Genomic DNA, 20,139 nt, shown 5'->3' on the forward strand with positions numbered 1-20,139 from the left:
CCAGCCACTACACCTATCTTACCCACAGACAGCACCACAGCAGACTCTCAGACATTCCCCCCAGTCACCAGACCCATAGACATCACAACCACTGACACTCCTACATGCAGCACATCCACCATACCTACAGTCACCACCCCAATAGACAGTCACCAACCCACCACGACATCCCTCAGCACCTCCACCCCCCATAGTCCTGTACACATAAACACCCTCACTCCTCCACCCAACAGACAGCCACCACCCACAAGCATAGCTCTCACACACATGCACCCAAGACAATCACGACACGTCAAACAACCACTTCCTCACCCGCCACTCGCAAACCCACTTTTGATGACCGCCCCCGTGTGTGCAAAAACGTTTTCCTTTCATGTTTTTGACCTTTTCTCTGCTCCTCTTTCCCCCGTGAGACCCCTAAACACTCTGTTTCCCTCCCCAGGCCCATCTCTTCCACCTCCAAGGCCTCCCCTAGCCCCCCTGCAAGTACCCATGCCCCTCCCTCTGCCAAGAAGTCTGCCCCACCCAAGAGAACCCAACCCTCCCCTAAGCCTAGACCTAAGCCCCTCCTCCCAAGCCCAGTCCCAAAAGACCCCCTCCCAGGCCAAAGCCCAACCCCCCACCTGCCCTGCCCTTCTCAACCCATGAAGTGCCTGCCTGCCCCCTTGATGCCCCTACCTGTGGAGGTTACATGGAGGTTAGGAGTCAAGTTCGGAGCACCAAGATGTGCATCATGTGCATGTTGCACTATTTAAAATTGGACTGGCCTATGGCCTTGGACATTATTATATTTGTTCAAAGTTTTTATATATGTGTGGACCAACCAGTTGTTGGTTTCAACGTTACATATTTGTCCTGGATTTCTTTACTTAGGGCATATTTGAAAATGGCTGACATTGTTTGTGTGTGAGTATTTGTGTGTAAGTGGTGCTTGTGCTAAATGTTTTGTCTGGGCGCCATGTGAGGTTGTGCGCACTGCATTTGTCCCCCAGTGATAGGTGTGTGTTGTGTGATGGGCATGAATATGTTGGGGACATGTTGTTATGGTGTTGAGTTGTGGTTCTGTTGACTGTGTGCATGTTTGGTGAATGGTATGTCGGATACGTTGTGATGTGTGTTTGCTGGGTATGTTGAATGCTGCATTCTGTGGTTGTGTGATTGTCTGTCTTCGTTCCCTGTTGGTGGTAGTTTGTGTTGTATGTGTGATTTGTGAATTGGTAGTGTCTACTGTAGGTGCTTGCCAATGCATTGATGGTGTTGCGGTTGTGGTGTTGTAGTGTCGGTTTTGTTTTGTTGTGTGTGACTGTGCCGGTGCTGTGTTTCTGGGAGTAGGTGTGTGTTTTTGATGATGTGTGTGTGAGATGGCCGTAGTGTGTGTACTGTGTATGTGGCTGTCTGTGAGTGTGCATGCCAGTGTCAGGTTACGTATGTGTGTCACCCTCGCCACCTTTTCCCGATTGGTATGTTGTGTGTGCGTACATACTTTCGCAATTTACAACAGTGTCAGGTAATTGTGTGTACTTACAGTTGCAGTGGTCGTCTTCAGCATTGATTCCAAAGTCGTTGGGCGAGAGGGAGCACCAGGAAGACGGGTAGTTCTGGTTCCATGGAGGCTCTGGACGAGTAAGGCTTCCTGAAGATGAGTGTCTCCTTTTATGAGGTTGGTTTCTGCCTGGGTTTCTGTGGTGGTGCAAGCACGGTGGAAACCTTGGCGGTGTGCAACTTAGTAATCTGTCTGGTCTCGTCCGGTCTGCAGGTGTCTACTGTCGTCCGTGGCTGCTAGACCAAACTGGCGGTGCCGGCAGTGCTTTGGCTGTATTCTGTTGGGAATATCGCCATGGTCATAATACTGTGGTCTTCTCTGCCAGCCTGTTGGCGGTGCGACTGCCAACATGGCGGTCCTGGGACCGGCAAAGTGGTAATGAGACCCAGAGTCTCTACCAGATAAGGTGTAACCGAAGGTATGTAATTTGTTCGTTAAGTGCATAACACAACGCAGTACAAAATGTGCAGTTGATGGGCATTTTAGGAAACCCAGCTTCATTTTTGATCATCTGAGCCTGACTGCGGCTTCCTAAAGCAGAGAACTGTCAAATGCTCAATTGAAAACTGTTGCTAGCCTTGTAACGAGGATTGTTTCTAGTCCACTGATACATCTTTGTCATGGAAGTCTTCTGTGATATTTTATACTTGCTTCCAGAGTGACTAGAACATTAAATCTGGTCTTTGCATGAAAGTACCTCGAAAGGCATATTAAGAATGGAGTGTGTACCTTTTCAGATCTCTGGTGCATAGTGTAGTATTGCAGTAAAGGCCTGTAAGCTCTGGCTATGAGAGCTTTAGACTGAGCTTTAGATGATGTTCTTGTACAGTGTATTACAGGGAAGTTAGGAAGAGAGCATTTCTTAGCACCATCGTCATAGAAGCTAAGAACTAAGGGTAATTACATGTTGGCTTATACTTAATTGGCATATTTAATTTACCTGTATGGCCTTTGTACAGTGGTAGCCCTATACCCAGGGCCTGTAAATTGAATGCTACTAGTGGGCCTGCAGTGCTGCTTGTGCCACCCACCGAAGTAGCCTTTCAAACCTGTCTCAGGCCTGCTATCGCAGGGCCTGCGTGCGCAGTTTTCTGCCACAGGGACCTGGCATCTAAATTTTCTTGCCAGGCCCAGAACTCCCCATTTACTACATATGTCACCCCTAAGGTAGGCCCTAGCCTGCCCTATGGGCAGGGTGCTATGTATGTAGAAGGCAGAACATGTGCCCAGTAGTGTGGCCTGTTCTGGTAGTGACAAATAGCCTATTTGGTTTCTCACTGCTGTGAGTGCTGCCTTCTCATAGGATTGCATTGGAAATGCCCTGCCTTATGTCTAGGGGGCATCGTCTGATTTATGAGGGGTAGCGTAGGCATGTTTGAAATGGTTGTAATGATAGTAAGAAATGATGCTTACTGGTGTAAGTGGATTGTTATTACTATTACAGAAATGCCACTTCTAGAAAGTGAGCATTTCTCTGTGCTTATGACTGGTGTTTTGCAGCTTGACTCCAATCCACGTCTGGGCAGAGTGACAGCTGGGCTTTGTGCATACTTTTCAGACAGCCTGTACACAGGGAGGGTGGAGGTGTCACAGAGGGGCACCCGCATTTTGAATAGTCTTCCTGGGCTGAGAGAAGGGGGAGGCGGTGCACACATGCATCTGTAAAGGCTGTGCCCTGGCCTCACACATACGGGTCATTTACCCCCAACTGATGTTTGGAGTCTGTGCTGGAGGAGGGGGCACTCCCAGAACCAGTTGGAACTGGTTGGAACCTCCTCTCCCGTCTTTGTTGACCCACTGCAAAAGCTGAGAATAAGTACAGGGGTGTTTTCCCCACAGTTTAGAGACTCTTTGGAACTGAACTTACTTGTAACCAGACACAGAATGCTGCTGGAGGGACTCACCAGGAACCACCTGGGACTGCTGCTGCAGTGCTGACCTGAGACCTGCCTGGTCACTTGGAGGAACTGCCTGCAAACCCTTTGTGCTGGCCTGCTGCTGGGCCCTGTCGCCCTGTGCTCCATTTGCTGAGTCCCCCAGGGGCAGGGTGCTGTGTCCCCTAACCCCTGCAGCTGACTAAAGTGCTTCCTTTCTCCTGATGTAGCGCCTGGGAAGACGCTGTGAGAGCACCCCTTTTTCCTAAAGGTGCGGGGCCTGGGCACCTTGGCTTTTTTGAGAAAGTGCCTGGAGAGCACTTTGATTTTAAATCCCATTACGCTGTGTAAGCGCTCTCTGCTTGTCGGGGCTTGAAGAATTCACTGCTGTGACCCAGGCATCATCAATTTCAAGCGTGCCGGAGACATGCTGCCCCTGGGGCCCCACCAAAGTGAGCAAAGGAGCGAACGCGCTCCTACCGTGCCCCCAGGGTAAAGCACGCTCCAAGGAGCGCCCCCGGGGCACAAGCAGGCACCCACTTTGGTGTCTGCTCACCGCTGCGGCCTGGGCGGGCCTGGCTGTTGTCTGGAAGGACGGGGAAGGAAGCCTCATTGGAGGCTACCGCCCCACCGGGCACCTAGCTGTGTTGGTGAACGGGCAGGGGGGGAAGTAATCCTTATCTGAGGCTCCCCCTGAACCGTCAGAGCTCTGATTTTGGCCCCAAGAGACCGCGGGGGAGTGGAAGTCTCATCGGAGGCCCCCGCACCGCAGGGTCTCCTGTTGTTGCTTTGTGCTTTGCTCCCCCCATGAGGGCCAGTTGTGGTTCGGGGGCCCCAGAAATTGCAGGCACCAGGAGGGGCCCGATATAAAACACAGAGGGGGTGCGTGCCGCCCCCCTCCACCTAACATCAGCCTAAGGCCCCCGTTTTGCACAAAGGAGCGCCAGGGGCCCCCTTGTTTTCTTCATGGCACTAGAGGTGCTTTTTCATCATGAAAACAGGTACTTTTTATCGATATACGTGTTCTGAATGTTACTTGTTTGGAGTTTTTTGACTAGTTTGCTAACCTGTTTTTCTTGTATGGTGCGACATATATTTGCTGATGTTCCTTTTATGGGCATGACATGCTGATATGTTTTTATTACTTGCCATATGGGTATTGAAATAATATGGGCATTTATGATATTTCTATGACAAGTGCATTTCCTTAGGCATGCGATTCCTGACTACTTATGTTGCAGAGTATTAAGTAACCTGTGTGTTCTGTGTGACGACTGCTGGGTTCTGCAAGGTAACTACTGTGTAACATTCTGACAACTTCTTGAGTAGCAGGGTATTAATGACATGTGGTATTTGGTCTAATGATGTTGTGTACAATACAGTTTATTTTTATATAACTTGGTGTTGTGTTTCGTTTGTGGTGGGGATAGTGTGTCACATGTGTGTTGTTCAAACACCTTGCACATTGCCTCTGGGATAGGCCTGACTGCTTGTGTCAAGCTACCACGGGGTTATCTTGGACGTGTAACTCCCTTGCCCTGACTAGAGTGGGTGGGTTCTGCCTGGCTTAGGTGCATACCCTAGCCAATGAGAAACCCCATTTCTAACATCGGTTGTCAGCGGTGAGGATAGGACTTGCGCTTGCACAATACCATTGCGACTCATTTTTGCACTACAAACTGTATTTTAGACCATCACTTTTTGCTTCTCCTAACTTTCTCTCATTGGTAATTTTTTCGGTTTTCAGTCTCACGCATGGGTATTTGGGTTGTCACAATTGTGTTTACTTTACCTTTTCAAAATGGGGCAAACCTTTAACGTAGAAGACCTGCCATTTTACACACAGGAGGAATTAGAGGGGATCTGTAGAGAGAGAGAGAGGAATGCCAGTGGGTGGGGACCTCAGGAGATCTCTGAATTCCTTTGAAAGGTTTGTGACAGGGTAAGAGTGTTCTTAGGGGGTACCCAGAGGATCCTGAGTGTAGTCAGGATTCCCAATGGGAGGGTTCCCAGACCTCATCCCTAGAGAGCGGTGGAGAGGCTGAGCAGGAGGGTGAGAATGACTGGGCAGGGACACCAGTTGACAGGGAATGCCCCAGTGATAGGGAGTCCCTTGCTGGGTCTAGTGTAAGAAGCAGACACCCCCCTCTCCCCTAACATCCGGACAAGGCTCCCGTGGAGCGCAAGGAGCAACGGGGGGCCCCTGGTGCTTCGTGGCACTGGAGGTGCTGTCTTTTCATCAGGACAACAGGTACTTTGTGTTCTAAATGTTCCTGATGTGGACATTGTAGACGTATGTGTTTTCCTGGTTCTCTGATGATGTGCCACATATGTGCTGATGTCCCTTTTATGGGAATTCTTTGTTGATGTGTTCTTATGACTTGCCTTATGTTTCATAATGTTCCTGATATGGACATCTATGATATTTCTATGACAAGTGCATGTCTTTAGTAATGTAATTCCAGACTACTGCTTATGTTGCAGAATAATAAGTAACCTAGGTGTTGTGTGACCACTGCTGATCTCTGCAGTGTAACAGTATTATATAATGTTCTGACAACTGCTTGGGTAGCAGGGTATTACTGACCTGTGTTGTTTGGTCTAATTATGTTGTGTGCAATACAGTTTATTTTTTCATAACTTGGTATTGTGTTTCCTTTGTGGTGGGGATAGTGCATCACATGTGTTGTGTGTGTTGTGCAAACGCTTTACACATTGCCTCTGGGATAGGCCTGACTGCTTGTCCCAAGCTACCAAGGGGGTGAACAGGGGTTATCTTGTACGCGTAACTCCCTCGCCCTGACCCCACCCACTAGAGTGGGTGGGTTCTGCCTGGCTTAGGTGCATACCCTAGCCAATGAGAAACCCCATTTCTAACAAAGGCACAGAGGTTTGTAGGAGTGGGTTACAGCAGAACCAGATATTGTTATATATTTGGGCTTAAGCAAGGTATATAGAAGTCTATATACCTTTCTTAAGGAAATAATTTCCTCTGCACCGATTGCTATTATAGGTGTATTTAGCTCCTTTAATATTAATGTAAATTGATGACTTGTATATAATATCTACCATAATGATTCCTTCTTCGACATCTCCCTGCACTTTACTTCCTGGCAAGATGGCACCTCTGCCACCTCCCTTGCCTACCACTGTCAAATCCTAATCTTCATCCTCCCTCAGTTGCCTCATATTTTGGCATCCCTTTTCTTCCTTCTTACCTCATTTGTCTCTGCAATCCTTTTCAATCACCCGTCAAGCTCTTCTTTTGAGATCCGCAAATAAGATCTCTGGGGCTAATCTAACCAGGTCTCGAGCAAACAGAAAAATACTACCAGAACTGCAGCTCTAGTGATTTGAATAATCTACTCCACCTAACTATATTTCGCTTGACCCAAAAACTTGTCTCAAATTGTGTGATCCTAGGCAAAAATATATTTAAAACAGATGCCTTTTTGTTCATTATCATGTTCCGGAGCACCTTTAAATATGTGAGTTCTGCATGTCTGCTATACAAAATCACTTGTGTTTGATTTAATAGACTAAACCTTTGCTCCATGTATTATAAAAATCTAGGCCACGTATTTATCATTTGCCAAGTAAAATATTCTAAATTGTTTTGATCCTTTTAGCATTTTTGTTTCCATCCCACTTCAGAATTACAAAAAAGTGCTTTCCCAACTACTGAAATGTATCTTGAAATATGTGTACTGTTAATTTACAAGCCATTTAAATGTTGTGTGCCCAGCACAATTGCCATGTAGTTCACTTTACAAAATCATCTAAACTTTGCAGTCAGAAAAAGAAAAGTAAACAACAGTCTCCAGGATAACATAAGCAACAATTTGTAAGAAGACACAAGCTGACATTTGACCTCTGTCTTTGAACACACAGCAAATGTGACAAGATAAAAACAAGATTTAATGGCATCTTTATTGCTCATTCACTTTCTGAATGAACAGAGCATCTGTTCTTTGACAGCTCAAGCTCTCTGACCCGACTGGGTCAGTAGGGCCTAAAATAGCTTGCCATGATTAAATGACTTGCCATCCAAGTGGGCAAGTAGATTTCTCAGGACCTGTTAATTTAAGCTCTTAAACTTCCCTGTCTCAAGCCAGGCACTAACATTGCTTTGGTATATGTAGCTTACAACTTCATACCTAGATAAAGTTGATAGCCCCTCTGTCATCTGATTGGATCCTAATGCCACCTTTCACACTGTGTCCCATCCAATTTCTTATCAGTGTTTCTTTTTACCCCGTCCGATAAAGAATCTCCTTCTTTAATGATTGCAGACAATCCGTCTATCTTCATTCATTTCAGTCTTCCACTAAATCAGTGGCTTATGGGGACCACCAGGACCCACACCAAGCCCCACACTTCCTAAAGTATATGTTATTCCTCTTGGGTGAATGATCACCTCCAATGACTCCTTCATGTAGAATGCTAATGGCTCCCATTGTGTCCCTTAAGGATTACCTGGGCGGCATCTCATAGAAATGTAGGCAGTGCCTAACCAGTGTTTTTTGGCAATCACACAAAAGTGTTGATCCTTGGCACCTCTAGCTTCATATCCTGTTCACTCCCAACAAAAACCCAGGGGTTCAGATTGATTTTGAACTCCACTTCTCACCTCAATTAAACAAAGTAGCATCCTCCTGCTTCTTTTAGATAAGTATGCTCAGGAAAGTTTGCCGTTCCCAAATCATGAATATTACAGGTTAGTTATCTAGTGTCCTATTTTTATCTTGAATTGATAATTACAATGCCCTTTGCATTGAACTCCAGCTCACCCTGAACATGGCAGTGACATTCCTGCTGTACCCCCCAGTTTATCCTTGTGACTCGGCTCTTCTGTTGTATCTGCACTGACTGCTGGTGGACAAACGTGTTATCTTTAAGAGCCTCTGTATTCGCAAAGGGTACTTACTTAGCCAAACTGTTTTTTTGTTTTTTTTATCCAACGCATGTTGATATGCTATTCTCCTCCTAGATTGTTACTATCTTCCCTGGCTAATCTGTTATGATTCTCCTTATTCCAAAAACCTGTGTGGGCAATAGTTCTTTCTCTTACTTGGCACCTGTATAATGGCATGGTCTACTCTCTCCTATTCACTCTGATCAGGTATATACACCCTTCCGAAAATAATCAAGACTGTCTCTTTGGACAACTGATCTAATTTGAGTCTATGCATCTTCAAGCAGCAGGGCACTGTAGCTGGTGAACAGCATTCTGCAAATGATTATTTGTCCATTCATTATATTATGCTATGAGTATCACTGTATTGTACTAGAAGGGTATTTCTAGAGGTTGTTTATAAAGTAATCAGAAATTAATTATATGCATGAACATTCCAGTAGTTTTTAGATAAATGTGTACTATTCCGTTTTCAATATTATAATTTACAACTTTTTGTAGTGAAAGCCGAAATTGTTAAGACCTGAAGTCTGAGTCGCTAAGTTCTTAAGGAGAACAGAGGAGTTGCAATTCTGATTAGGGGGCTCGCATCAGGCCGTAGAGTAGGAATCCTTTTGAGACTTACGTCATACATCTCTCAGAAGTGTCGGTGTTTTGCAGATTTGATTAGATTGCCTTGCTCTTACAGCTGCTCTACTGCCAAACCCCTGCATTCCACAGAACCGCATGATATTAGTTAATCTCCTGACTAACAGATTATTCTCCCTGTTTCTGTCTACCTTTGAGATAAAGTGTTACAGGTCTGTGTTTATAATGTATTAATTTGTTTCTGATATATAATCTTGCATTTTGTTGTTTTATTCTGCAGTACACCAATCAAAAAACGGGGAAATGAAAGATTTCCACATATGCTCTGAATGCAAAATGAAATTTACCTACAAGTCCTTCTTGAAAAGACACCAAGAAACCCACAGGAGTCAAAAAATATTTGCTTGCACCGAATGTGAGAAGAGATTTACAACTAATGCATTTCTTGTGGTGCATCAGAGAATTCATACAGGACAAAGACCATTTCCCTGCACTCAGTGTGAAAAGAGTTTCACTGCAAAGTCGTATCTTCGACAACATCAACAAACACATGCAGTAGTAAAGCCCTTTCACTGCACCAAATGTGGCAAAGCCTTTGCTCAGCAGAAAGGTCTTCAACGGCACCAAAAAACACATGGTTTGAGGCCTTTTCCTTGCACTGAGTGTGAGAAGAGCTTCGCTGAAAAGTCTGTACTTCAGCAGCATCAAAGAACACACTCAAAAGTGAGGCCCTTTAGCTGCACTGACTGCAAGAAAAGCTTCACTGAAAAGTCATATCTTCTACTACACCAAAGAATACACACAGGAGTGCGACCCTTTCACTGCACAGAGTGTGACAAAAGTTTCACTCGAAAGTCAAATCTTCGTGTGCACCAAAAGATACACACAGGAAAGAGGCCCTTTCACTGCACCGAGTGCCAGAAAAGCTTTATTTATAAGACAGCTCTTCTAGTGCACCAAAGAATACATACCAGAATGAGACCCTTTCAGTGCACTGAGTGCGAGAAGAGCTTTAAGCATAAGTCACATCTGTTACAACACCAAAGAAATCACACAGGAGTGAAGCCCTTTCACTGCAATGAATGTGAAAAGACCTTTACTCAAAAGACACAACTTATGTATCATCAAAGAATACATACAGGAGTGAGGCCATATCGCTGCAGCGAGTGTGACAAAGGTTTTACTCAAAAATGTAATCTCCTACAGCATCAAGAAATCCACACAAGAACGAGCCCATTTCACTGCAGTGAGTGTGGCAAAATCTTCACTTGTAAGTCAAATCTTCGGACTCATCAGAGAATACACACAGGAGTGAGCCTCCACCAGTGCAGTGAATGTGAGAAAAGCTTTACTCAAAAGTCAAGTCTTGTAACTCACCAAAGAATACACACAGGAGTGAGACCCTTTCGTTGCACTGAGTGCGAAAAGAGCTTCACCCAAAAGGCAAATCTTCTACAGCACAAAAGGATACACACAGGGTTGAAGCCCTTTCAATGCACCGAGTGTGAAAAGCGCTTCACTCAAAAAGCAAACCTCCTATATCATCAAAGAAAACACCGAGGAGTCCGACCCTTTCACTGCACTGAGTGTGAAAAGAGCTTCCCTTACAAGAGAAATCTGCTATTTCATCAGCGAATACATGCAGGTGAGAGACCATTTCACTGCACTGAGTGTGAGAAAAGATTTACATGCAAGCCACATCTTGTAAATCACCAAAGAACGCACACGCTATGAAGTTGTTTCCATGTACTGAATATCAGAAGAACTAAAGTGGGAAATTGGACCTTCTACGGCACTTGAACATCCACATGTGTTGAGACAATAATGCTATGAATATCACTACAATTTTACTGTGAAGGCTGGTGTTCAACATCGTCTGTCTGATAAGAAGTTATTTTAAAAAAATCGAGGGACTGCATACTGTCTTGCAAAGATGAAACCTTTGTGGTGTTAGTGCCTATTTTTGTTTTGAATTCAAACCTTTAAAACCAGCTGTGTTATTTGCTTAGGTCCCTTCCACTCCCTTAAGATGTGACCCATTAATTCCTGAAAGCATGAAGTCATAACGTCCTTTCTATTTTTTAAATGTAATAACATTTTTATTTGTTTCAGGCTATGTCTGAAACTAATGAAATTACAATCACCTAGTCAAAAGGAAACACAGGGCAACCATTCAGGGTAATTGTATGTGCACCACTTGCTGGTTTTGTAATAAGGCATAGAGTAAAGATGATTTGTCACAGTTGACAGTATATTGAACATTTTCCCTGGAGTTAAAATAATGTTAACAGACAGTGATTCTATAAAATACATTTTTCGTTTGTATTATAATTTGTGAAGCAATAGGAAAAAACCTTGTTTCATAAATACCCTTAAAGAGAAAATTAGTAAACTGATTTTGCACTGTTTGACTTTTTCCACATTATTAAATTAACCAAACTTATTTCAATGTCAGAATTGGTTTGCTCTGTTTTATACCCTGGCTCACATACTGATTTGCTGCATTTTCTGAAGTGTAAGTTTTATGGCCACCATTCTGCTGTTTGTTAACAACATATGCTAGCCATCTGAAGTTAAATCCTTAAATATTTTAAAATTTATTTTGCCCTTGGCAAGTAGCAAAAGCAATGTTCTCCCATGGATTAAGAACTCACATTAAAAACATCAACCTGGAGGGGACATGAACATAAAATAACCAGAATTCAATGCTGTCAGAAATGCAATGAGATTTGATGTTAGACATAGGAGGGAGTTCTCACTAAACCATACCCTAGGAAGGCAATATGTCTCACATACAAAAAAATATATAACAACTCAATGAACTTTCTAGATAAGCTCCAGGTGAATTGGGTGGCAAATTGTGAGGCTAAAATTGAGGAGGAATGGAGAACAGCTCCTGTGAGACAGAGAAATATTGATCTCAACTGAGTTCTAGTTTGTACAATTTAGGAGCTATTACACCAGGGTAGTCGTCGACTCAGATAAGCACCTTAGGGACTGTGGCCATTCTGGGACATTAATTCACACACTGTGGGATTGCGCATGCTTGAGACCCTATTGACAAAGGATGACCGGGTGTTGGACAAGGGCCTCAGAGGTTGCCACAAAGTAAATTGCAAGCTTGTCCTGAGAACGTAGAATGATGAAACATTGCCCAGATATAAAAATAAATTGTAATCTCGGATTAGTGATAGCTAGATGCAATGTGGGCAGGTTATGGGATTCAAAAACCCCTCTGACTGCTATCTTTCAGACATTGGGAAAAAGATATGGACAAGTGCATGGGGTTGTAAAAAATTGTATATGAAGCCAGAGGATATCAAAACAAGTTTGAAATTATATGGGTATCTGATAAACATTCAGAGGGTTCTGTTAGATCAACTGTGAGACACAGACGGATGAAGTGTTTCAGAGAAGTATTAAACGTCAGGGATCCCACCATAGGATCAGTGGAAACAATCAAAATGAATTATTGGAGACACTCAGTGACAAAATTAACATATAATGAAGCTGAACTTCTTTTCATACTTGATGTTGTATGTATAATTATTTGATAAAAACCAGTAAAAAAAAATGGTTTAAAAAAAACAAATGTACTGGAATAGATTATTGGTTAGAAGTAAATCCCGGTAATGCTGCTAGATGTGGTGGGCAGGGCTGCCGGTGATGATTTAGCTTGCAGGATATCTAAGGCCTGGGAGTTGCTATTGGGACTTTTTAATCTTTTATTTAAAGTTTCACTTAACATACACTACCCATCAGCTCACAAGTAATTCATCATTAAAGCTCAGCAGTGCTGGCGCAATATACATAAGTATTTCCTTCACAGCGGGACTTTTTATCAGATACATAATTAAATAATACACTCCAGTTGCCACCATCTCATGCAGTTTCAAACCACGTGGCATCTTGTACCTGCCCTCCCCTTCTCAAATCTACCCTTTTGCATATTAAGGGACCGTTTATTTTAGTCTCAAATAGGCTCTATACAATTCCCAGAAGCCTTTTGGCCGTGGCATGGGCTGTAGTAGCTGGCAATATTGATCCATCATTGTAGTGCAATATGCCACGTCTTTCAACCATGTTTCAACAGTGGGGGCTTTAGAACTTATCCAGCAAACTTGTCTCTTTGTGAGTACTGCACCTGGTGTATCATCCCAATAGGGCCACCTCTGGTGTGGGTACTATAGTCATATTCACTATCTCATTGGTTGTTTTAAGTATTTTCTCACAACATGTTGATAGTAAAATGAGCTATACATTCTGTTGAATAATGCAGGTAAAGTATACATTTTAAATGCAGCAGATTGTGCCTACAGTTAAAGGGCCTATCCTTAACCTGTGCTCAGCAGTAACACCAGTACTTGCTGATATTTCGCACCAATTCCACCTCCCATTTCTCCTTCCAACAGAAATCAGTCGTGCTGCATTTTCCTGTGAATAAATGACACTGTCTTACCTGTATCTTCACGTTGGATCGTCGTAGACAGAATCTCCAACTTCTTTGGGGGGAGGCGCGTTGGAAAATCAGTTAGCCTTGCTGTACTTTCATGTTTCAATCTACGATACAACAAAAAACTCTACTGCCGAGGTCCCTCATCTGACCTTAAATACTTGTAGGCCAATAAATAACACATCGGGTAGCGGATTCCCCAAAACTTTAATGTCTGCAGTCTTCAACAATCTAAATGATACTTGCTAGACGAGAAAGTCCCACCGTTTCCATTGGCTGAGTGAGAACCTTCCACTTTATATGTGGTTGTTTGCCACACCAGTCTGGTCACGAGTTGTTGCAACTGCCGAAGAACTCTTTAAAGACCTACTGGAATGTCTGCAAATAGGTATCCAAACGTTAGGATAAAAACCATTTTGCTCAATAAGACTCACCCAAAGATAAAGATGGGAAGCATCAGCCATCTGTCTATCTTTGTTTTAAATGTTTCAAAAGTCATTCCAAAGTTCTCTTTTATTATCTCTCTTACATTTTCACCTTTAAAGAAAGTGAGTTTATGCCTTATGACTTGTGTTCTGATCCCTTTCAGTTACACTTCTTTCCCTGTCTTGCCAGGTTTAACAGTAGACCATATATCTTCTGACAATAATGCCAGGGCAGCTGATGTTGCTTCGTTCTACTCTTTGTGGACAAAGCTTTCTACTCAGTTTGTGTCTGCTGCATGATTTGTAAGAAACCTCAGTGCTTCCCATTTCAGTACTGGTTACTGTGGGGCCACTTAACAGTCAAACCCTCCAAATACCAATGGATCAGTCTGTTTTTTATCTGTGCAAAGCACATGGGCCCATGTTAATGCTCACAGCAGTAACATACTCCAGATGGGATCCCACATCAATTGGTGTCTCCTGGCCCCAACAAGCCGCAGTCGTTCAAAATGCCCTGATGTTGCCCGTGGAAGTGCTCACCCAGTGATTTCAGCAGAAGTGAAAAGGCATGTTTAATTTCCTCAGGTAACCACACCCTTTTGGTATAATTTATAACTTGTATCTGAACTAACCAGATGCTGACCAGTACCGCAGTATGGTGGCAGGCTCCACCACCATTGGGTGCCCCTTCAACTGTGAATTCTGCTCTGCTCTGCACAGCTCACTGAGGCCCGACCCTCAAACACCCAGCTCATCCCCACGACTGATTGACCACCTCACTGCCCTCTGGCCGTAGACTCCGCAGGAAGCAAACACCCAATGACAGCAGCTCCAAATTATGGCAGGAGCTTTCCTTGTCACTTGTCAGTGAACCCTCTAGGTCACTTGGATGCTTTCTATCAATCTCAGTCTGCCACCGTCGGGCCCCCCCACCTCTGAGTGATCTTGCATTTTCAACCCGCACACATCAGAAATGGATGGCACATCGCTCCGAAATCTTCCTCCTGCTGTCTCACAACAAATGCATATGTTGTCAGTGATCAATGGCTTACATTGGGACTCAATATGAGCAGCTTTTCTTGTTGGGCTGGGAGAGCACACTAAACAGGCAACTATCTTGGTGCATGGGTCTCTGGCGCTCACTTTGCTGACATTACGTAATACGGTTAAGTATAATATTAATTATTAATATAATAGTATTATAGGTAAGTACAATCAATCAGTGCATGTTTGATCAGCTAATGGTAAAGGATGGAGTAGATATTTACTTGCATGTAGTATGCATAGATCTACAAACATGAGTGATGAGCACATGGATATTAAAATTTTGGTCACTGCTAAATGTTAAGTATGTTTATCCTTCACCACTTATAAAATATTGTGATGTGATATACGTGTAGAAAAGTGCTCCCTTTTTGACATGGTCACCCCCACTTTTTGCCTGGTATTTGATGCAATTCCGACTGAAAGTGAACTGGGTTCCTGCTAACCGGGTCCCCAGCGCCAGTTTCCTTCCATAAAACTGTGCAATTGTTCCCCAACTGGTCAAATCTTTGGCACCCCTGTAAGTCACTAGTAAATGAAACCCCTGGTACCTAAGGCATGGGTACCAAAGACGGTCCTCAAGGGATTCAGTATGTATTGTGCCACCCACAGGGAACCCCTCACCTAGCACATGCGAACTGCCATTGCAGGCTGCGTGTCTTGATGCAGCTAAAAGTGAAAACACAACATGGCACACAGCCTGTGTGCCATGTCCCCTTCCACTGAATGCAATATACGTAAGTCACCCCTACGGCAGGCCACAGAGTCCTAAGGCAGGTTGCATTTTATTGCATGTGAGGACATATCTGCTAGTGCAGGTATGCCTCTGCAATGTCTTTGTCCATTCCCAGACATAAGTGAGTGGACAGGTAAGCCATTTTAAATAGTGCTGGACACTGGTAAGTACGAGTTCCCCAGCTACATGATGGCTTCACTGAAAATAGGGATGTTTGGTATCAAACATCTCATATTAATAAACCCTCACTGATGCCAGTGATGGATTTATTAATACATGCACTCAAAGGGCACCTTAGAGGTGCCCCATGAAAACCTACCAGTTACTCGGGTGCTGGCTGACCAGTTCTAACTGGCCTGTCACCCCCAGATGTGTTTCTGACCCCCAGGGGTGAGAGCCTTTGCTCTTAGGCATGCAAAAACAAAGCCACTCTGACAGGGTTGTTACATAGCCCCTCCCAACAGGATGACCTGTGAATCTGCATTCCAAAGCCAGGGGCTTTAAAGAACCCCACTGGCCTTGATATGTAGATCTGACTTTCCTAAAAGGAGAGTATGCTGACCGCCCCAGGGCCCATTTGGCACCTGGACAGGTGAGAAAATTATTAGTCAGGGAGGTGTGTCCAACCCTCAAGTCAGTCCCACCCCTAAGGTGAGCTGCCTGATGTGGACACCACATTTAGAAATCTGCCATCTTGATGTTGGCAGAATTATGAACTCTGGGAACGAGTTATGCCAACTTCCCACAGAAAGTCGTCCCCAAAGCACCCTTAAATTTAGTATTTAGGGGAGCCCTTGATACCAGGAAATCAGATCCCGCTGACCTGAAGAAGTACATTCCAGAGACTCAAAAGCGAGAACTGAAGACTGTTGACAGACTCGGCGCCAACCCTGCCTACCCACTTTGACAATCCTACTAAAGTCTCCTTGTCCTCCAGCTGCAGAAACCTCAAAAAGCCAGGGAATACTGCCAGCGTTCACCCCAGCACCAGGGAACTCCTGTGGAGTAGCAGAGCTGCTCCCCTGACTCCTTGCAGGCACCCAAGAACCACTAAAGAGAACTCAAGAAAAACCACTGCCAGACAGCACCACTGCACCTGAGCCTCCTAGCCAAGTGGGGCAACAATGACAACTTGATCCCTAGCCTCTCCAGTGACAAAGTCCATTGTGAGTTTCCCCACTGCAACCTTAACTCTGACGCCTGCAGTCTTTGTGCAGACCCCCCCCCCCCCCCCCCAACCGTGGCTGGCTCCGTTGACTGCAACCCCAACAGTCCTCTGCACCCGGACACCCCGGACCAAGGACAAGAAGACCACTGGTGTCTCTACATCCCCCAGCCTTGAGACTTGAGGCCACTTGTTGGTTCAGCCGGACTGGTCCCCCAGTCTCCGCCTGCAGCCTGTTCCTAATGGCTCCCTCCACCATGACCGCTACCGGTGATGAACACCCGACGGTCCAAGGACCCTCTGCACCCGGCTGCCTCGGACCAAGGAGAAGAGAACCACTGATGTTTCTCCATCCCTGAGCATTGCAAGACCTGAGCCCACTCGGCAGCTCAACCAAACTGGACATCCGGTCCCAAGCTGTAGCCTCTTCCCAACTGGACCGAACCCCCATTGACTAACATTGGACATCCAACATCGCACTACACCTCTGCACCCGACCACCCCAGTGCCGTCCGGTGTGACCTGCTAGTGTGGTCCTGACCCTTGCCCAATACTCACCATAAGTCCATGAGATTGGTCTACCTGTTTGTCATGTTTGTTGTTCCTTCATAGCATAACATTGTAGCTTTCAAAAATTGCACTGTCGACTTTTCTGAACTTTAAAGATTTCAAACATACTTACCTGATAGCATTGATCTGATTCTGGTGCCAAAACTTAATATAAAGATACTTTTCTTTTTTTGTAAAATTGGTGTGGGTCTCCTTATTGTTGTGTGTCTCATTTATTGACTGTGTGTGTTTTTGCAGATGTTGCACACTCCTCTCTGATAAGCCCAAGGCGGATCGACCACGCTTCCCCCTAAAAGAGCACTTTGGGATCGCTACACAAGCCCTGTCCACTAGTGAAGGAACTCCTGGACTCTTTGCACGTTATATCCCATTTTGATGTACCATGTAAAGAGCCAGCTTCCTACATTGGGGGCACAGCAGTGGGGTACAAGACTTAACATCTGGTGTACCACTGTTGATAAGTGATACCACTAAGGAATCCAAAATTGTCTTTAGTTAGGAAACATTTTTTCCAATTTTCATTTTTTTTCTAAATTGTTTAACAATAGCTGTAGGTCGTTGTGTTCATTCCGCTAATCCAAACTATTTATAAATAGAAATCCTTTAGTTAGTTGGGTCCTTTAGAAATAGACTTAGAATTGTTTGTAAGTTTCTAAAAAGGTCCCAACTACTTTAAATAAACAAAGGAGGCAGCAGGTATATCCCAGGAGATCAACCTGGGCTCGTACCAAAAACCTTCATTTGGTGCAACTTTAGGCCCTCTGACAAGCATGGAAACTTGCCATGGGCTCTAAACCCACAAAAGCACATTTGCAGCAGCTGTTTGCAGAAAATGATAGAGCCATGTCAAGCATAGTAGCCTCTCCTGAGAGTGAGAAGGAGGTAGAAGAGGTTGATGGATCCCTCTACAACTCCACTGACAGTAGCACCAGTGGGAGCACATCTGATAGTACCCCAGGAGACAGTGAAGATGCAGAACTCCACAAGTTAACTATCAGGACAGAATTCAAGTCTAAACTCTTTCTTAGCTATAGAGAAAGAAAGAGCTGAGATGAGCCTAGGACCCATCAATGGTGGGAGCAAATTCTAAATAGGGAAAAAGAACCTAGAGGAAGACCCTAAGATCCTAAAGGGATTGTCCACTAATATGTAGAAAGTGATATCACTAAATGGATTACAGCCTTTGAGAGGAATTGTAAAATGAGGAAACACGGCCAAAAGTATTGGGGCTCTCTACTCTGGGAGCTGTCCTCAGGGAAGTGCAGGGATAGGCTCCGGACACTGAATGAGGCAGATGCTGAGTCCCATGACTTCATGAGGGATACTTCGATTGAGGGCTCTGGACTTACAACTAACGAATACAGGATCAGGTTCAGAGAGACTAAGAAAACATCCCCCAAGAATTGGGAAAGAAGGCAGACCACTGGGCCAAGGCTAGGGTATCCAAGACAACTAGTGGTGGGAGTGACCAAAAGAAAGGGATTTCTAAGCCCTCCCCAAAGGGAAAGATGGTGACCAGTCTAAAGATATAAAAATAAAGAGTCTTCTAAAGGCCCCCAAAAACCTGTTCAGGAGGGTAGGCCCCGAGTCAAGACAGTCCAAGGGTGGGTACCTGGGTAAGATCTGGGACCCTAATAAGGTGTCACATGGTCGGGCAAACAGCTCTGTAGCTTGATAAAGTATATACTGCACGCCTTAGTTATTTGCTTATTAGTCTCTTTATTATTCTCTGTACATCTTGTGTTTTCCTCCTTTGTGTTTTGTTTCTTCGCAGTCATCTTCACTTTACTGATCCCTCTAGGATCAGATGAACTGGACCACTGTGGTTGGCACGCAACTCAGATAGAAGAGGAAAGAACCACAGGTAAGTGGATGTTCCTTAATATGAGCTATCGTATGGGTGTGGGTGTGAGGGGTATAATCATCCACTTGCCCTATCCCGTCACCATTTTGTTGTGCATTCCTTTCTTTTTATTCTATTTGTTACAAGTGGGGCATGCAACTCATTTCCATCTCCTAAACAAAATGGGGAACCCACCGCTTAAACGGGTGCCTCTTCTCCGGTTGAAATGTTCCCGTCCCCACAGCTACCCATTTCCCACCACCAGTTAGTCCCAGTAGATGCCCACATACCTGGGCTAGCCACGCTCCTCTGGGAGCATGGCTGGGCAATACAAGGGAGTAGTGGCCTCCTGGCTTACTCTGTTGACTCTCATCCGGCTCCCTGGAGACCACAGGCGGAATGCTGCAGCTTCTCGAGTCGTCCTGCCCCGGTTGGCGTGGGCTGAGGCCAAAAAGAAAGACCCATGGGTATACCTGAATGGGTGTGTGTGAAACCCAGAGCGCAATGCAAAGCCCGGGGTGAAGAGGTGTTGTAGCCTGGAATAATGGCTCATTCCTCCAAGAGAAAAGGCAGTAGCTCTGGCAACCCTGAGCAGTCCCAAGCTCAGGTCCCCTTTCCTCAGGGAGAAGACCTGTCAGCCCTTGAGAGAACTGAGCCCCAGGAAATTGGGCTTTACACAGCAGAGCTCCTGGTCCCAGGCAGTCCCTCTAGGGAAGAGCTGTATCATGGACAGAGGACCTGCCCCACTTTTTGAAGCCTGAGACAGCAAGCTGCTGACCAGGAAAAGGGAAATGTCAGTGGCTCACACAGAACCTATTGGGATGACGGACTTCTGTATACTGAGGCCAGAGACCCCAAACCTGGTGCCACTAGGAAAGGGGTAGTGCCTCAGAGCTATAAAGAGTTCCTACTCAGCTTGGCTCATGACATCCCCTTAGCTGGGCATCTTGGCCAGGCCAAAACTTAGATTAGGTTGGTACCTC

At 44.9% G+C, this 20,139-nt stretch overlaps 1 protein-coding gene across 1 annotated transcript in view; it reads left to right on the forward strand.

Annotated features, from left to right (window-relative positions):
- The window catches only part of LOC138286972 (uncharacterized), a 248,419-nt gene that overhangs the window by 42,923 nt on the left and 185,357 nt on the right, over window positions 1-20,139 (forward strand). Inside the window, exons 7-10 of the mRNA XM_069227341.1 lie at window positions 9,201-10,647; window positions 11,033-11,098; window positions 17,551-17,672; window positions 19,088-19,177. Of these exons, the coding sequence (XP_069083442.1) occupies window positions 9,201-10,647; window positions 11,033-11,098; window positions 17,551-17,672; window positions 19,088-19,177 (1,725 nt within the window). The remainder of the gene's footprint in view (window positions 1-9,200; window positions 10,648-11,032; window positions 11,099-17,550; window positions 17,673-19,087; window positions 19,178-20,139) is intronic.

This window comes from Pleurodeles waltl, chromosome 4_1 (assembly GCF_031143425.1).
Source record: "Pleurodeles waltl isolate 20211129_DDA chromosome 4_1, aPleWal1.hap1.20221129, whole genome shotgun sequence".
In the NCBI taxonomy this organism is placed as follows: Eukaryota; Metazoa; Chordata; class Amphibia; order Caudata; family Salamandridae; genus Pleurodeles; species Pleurodeles waltl.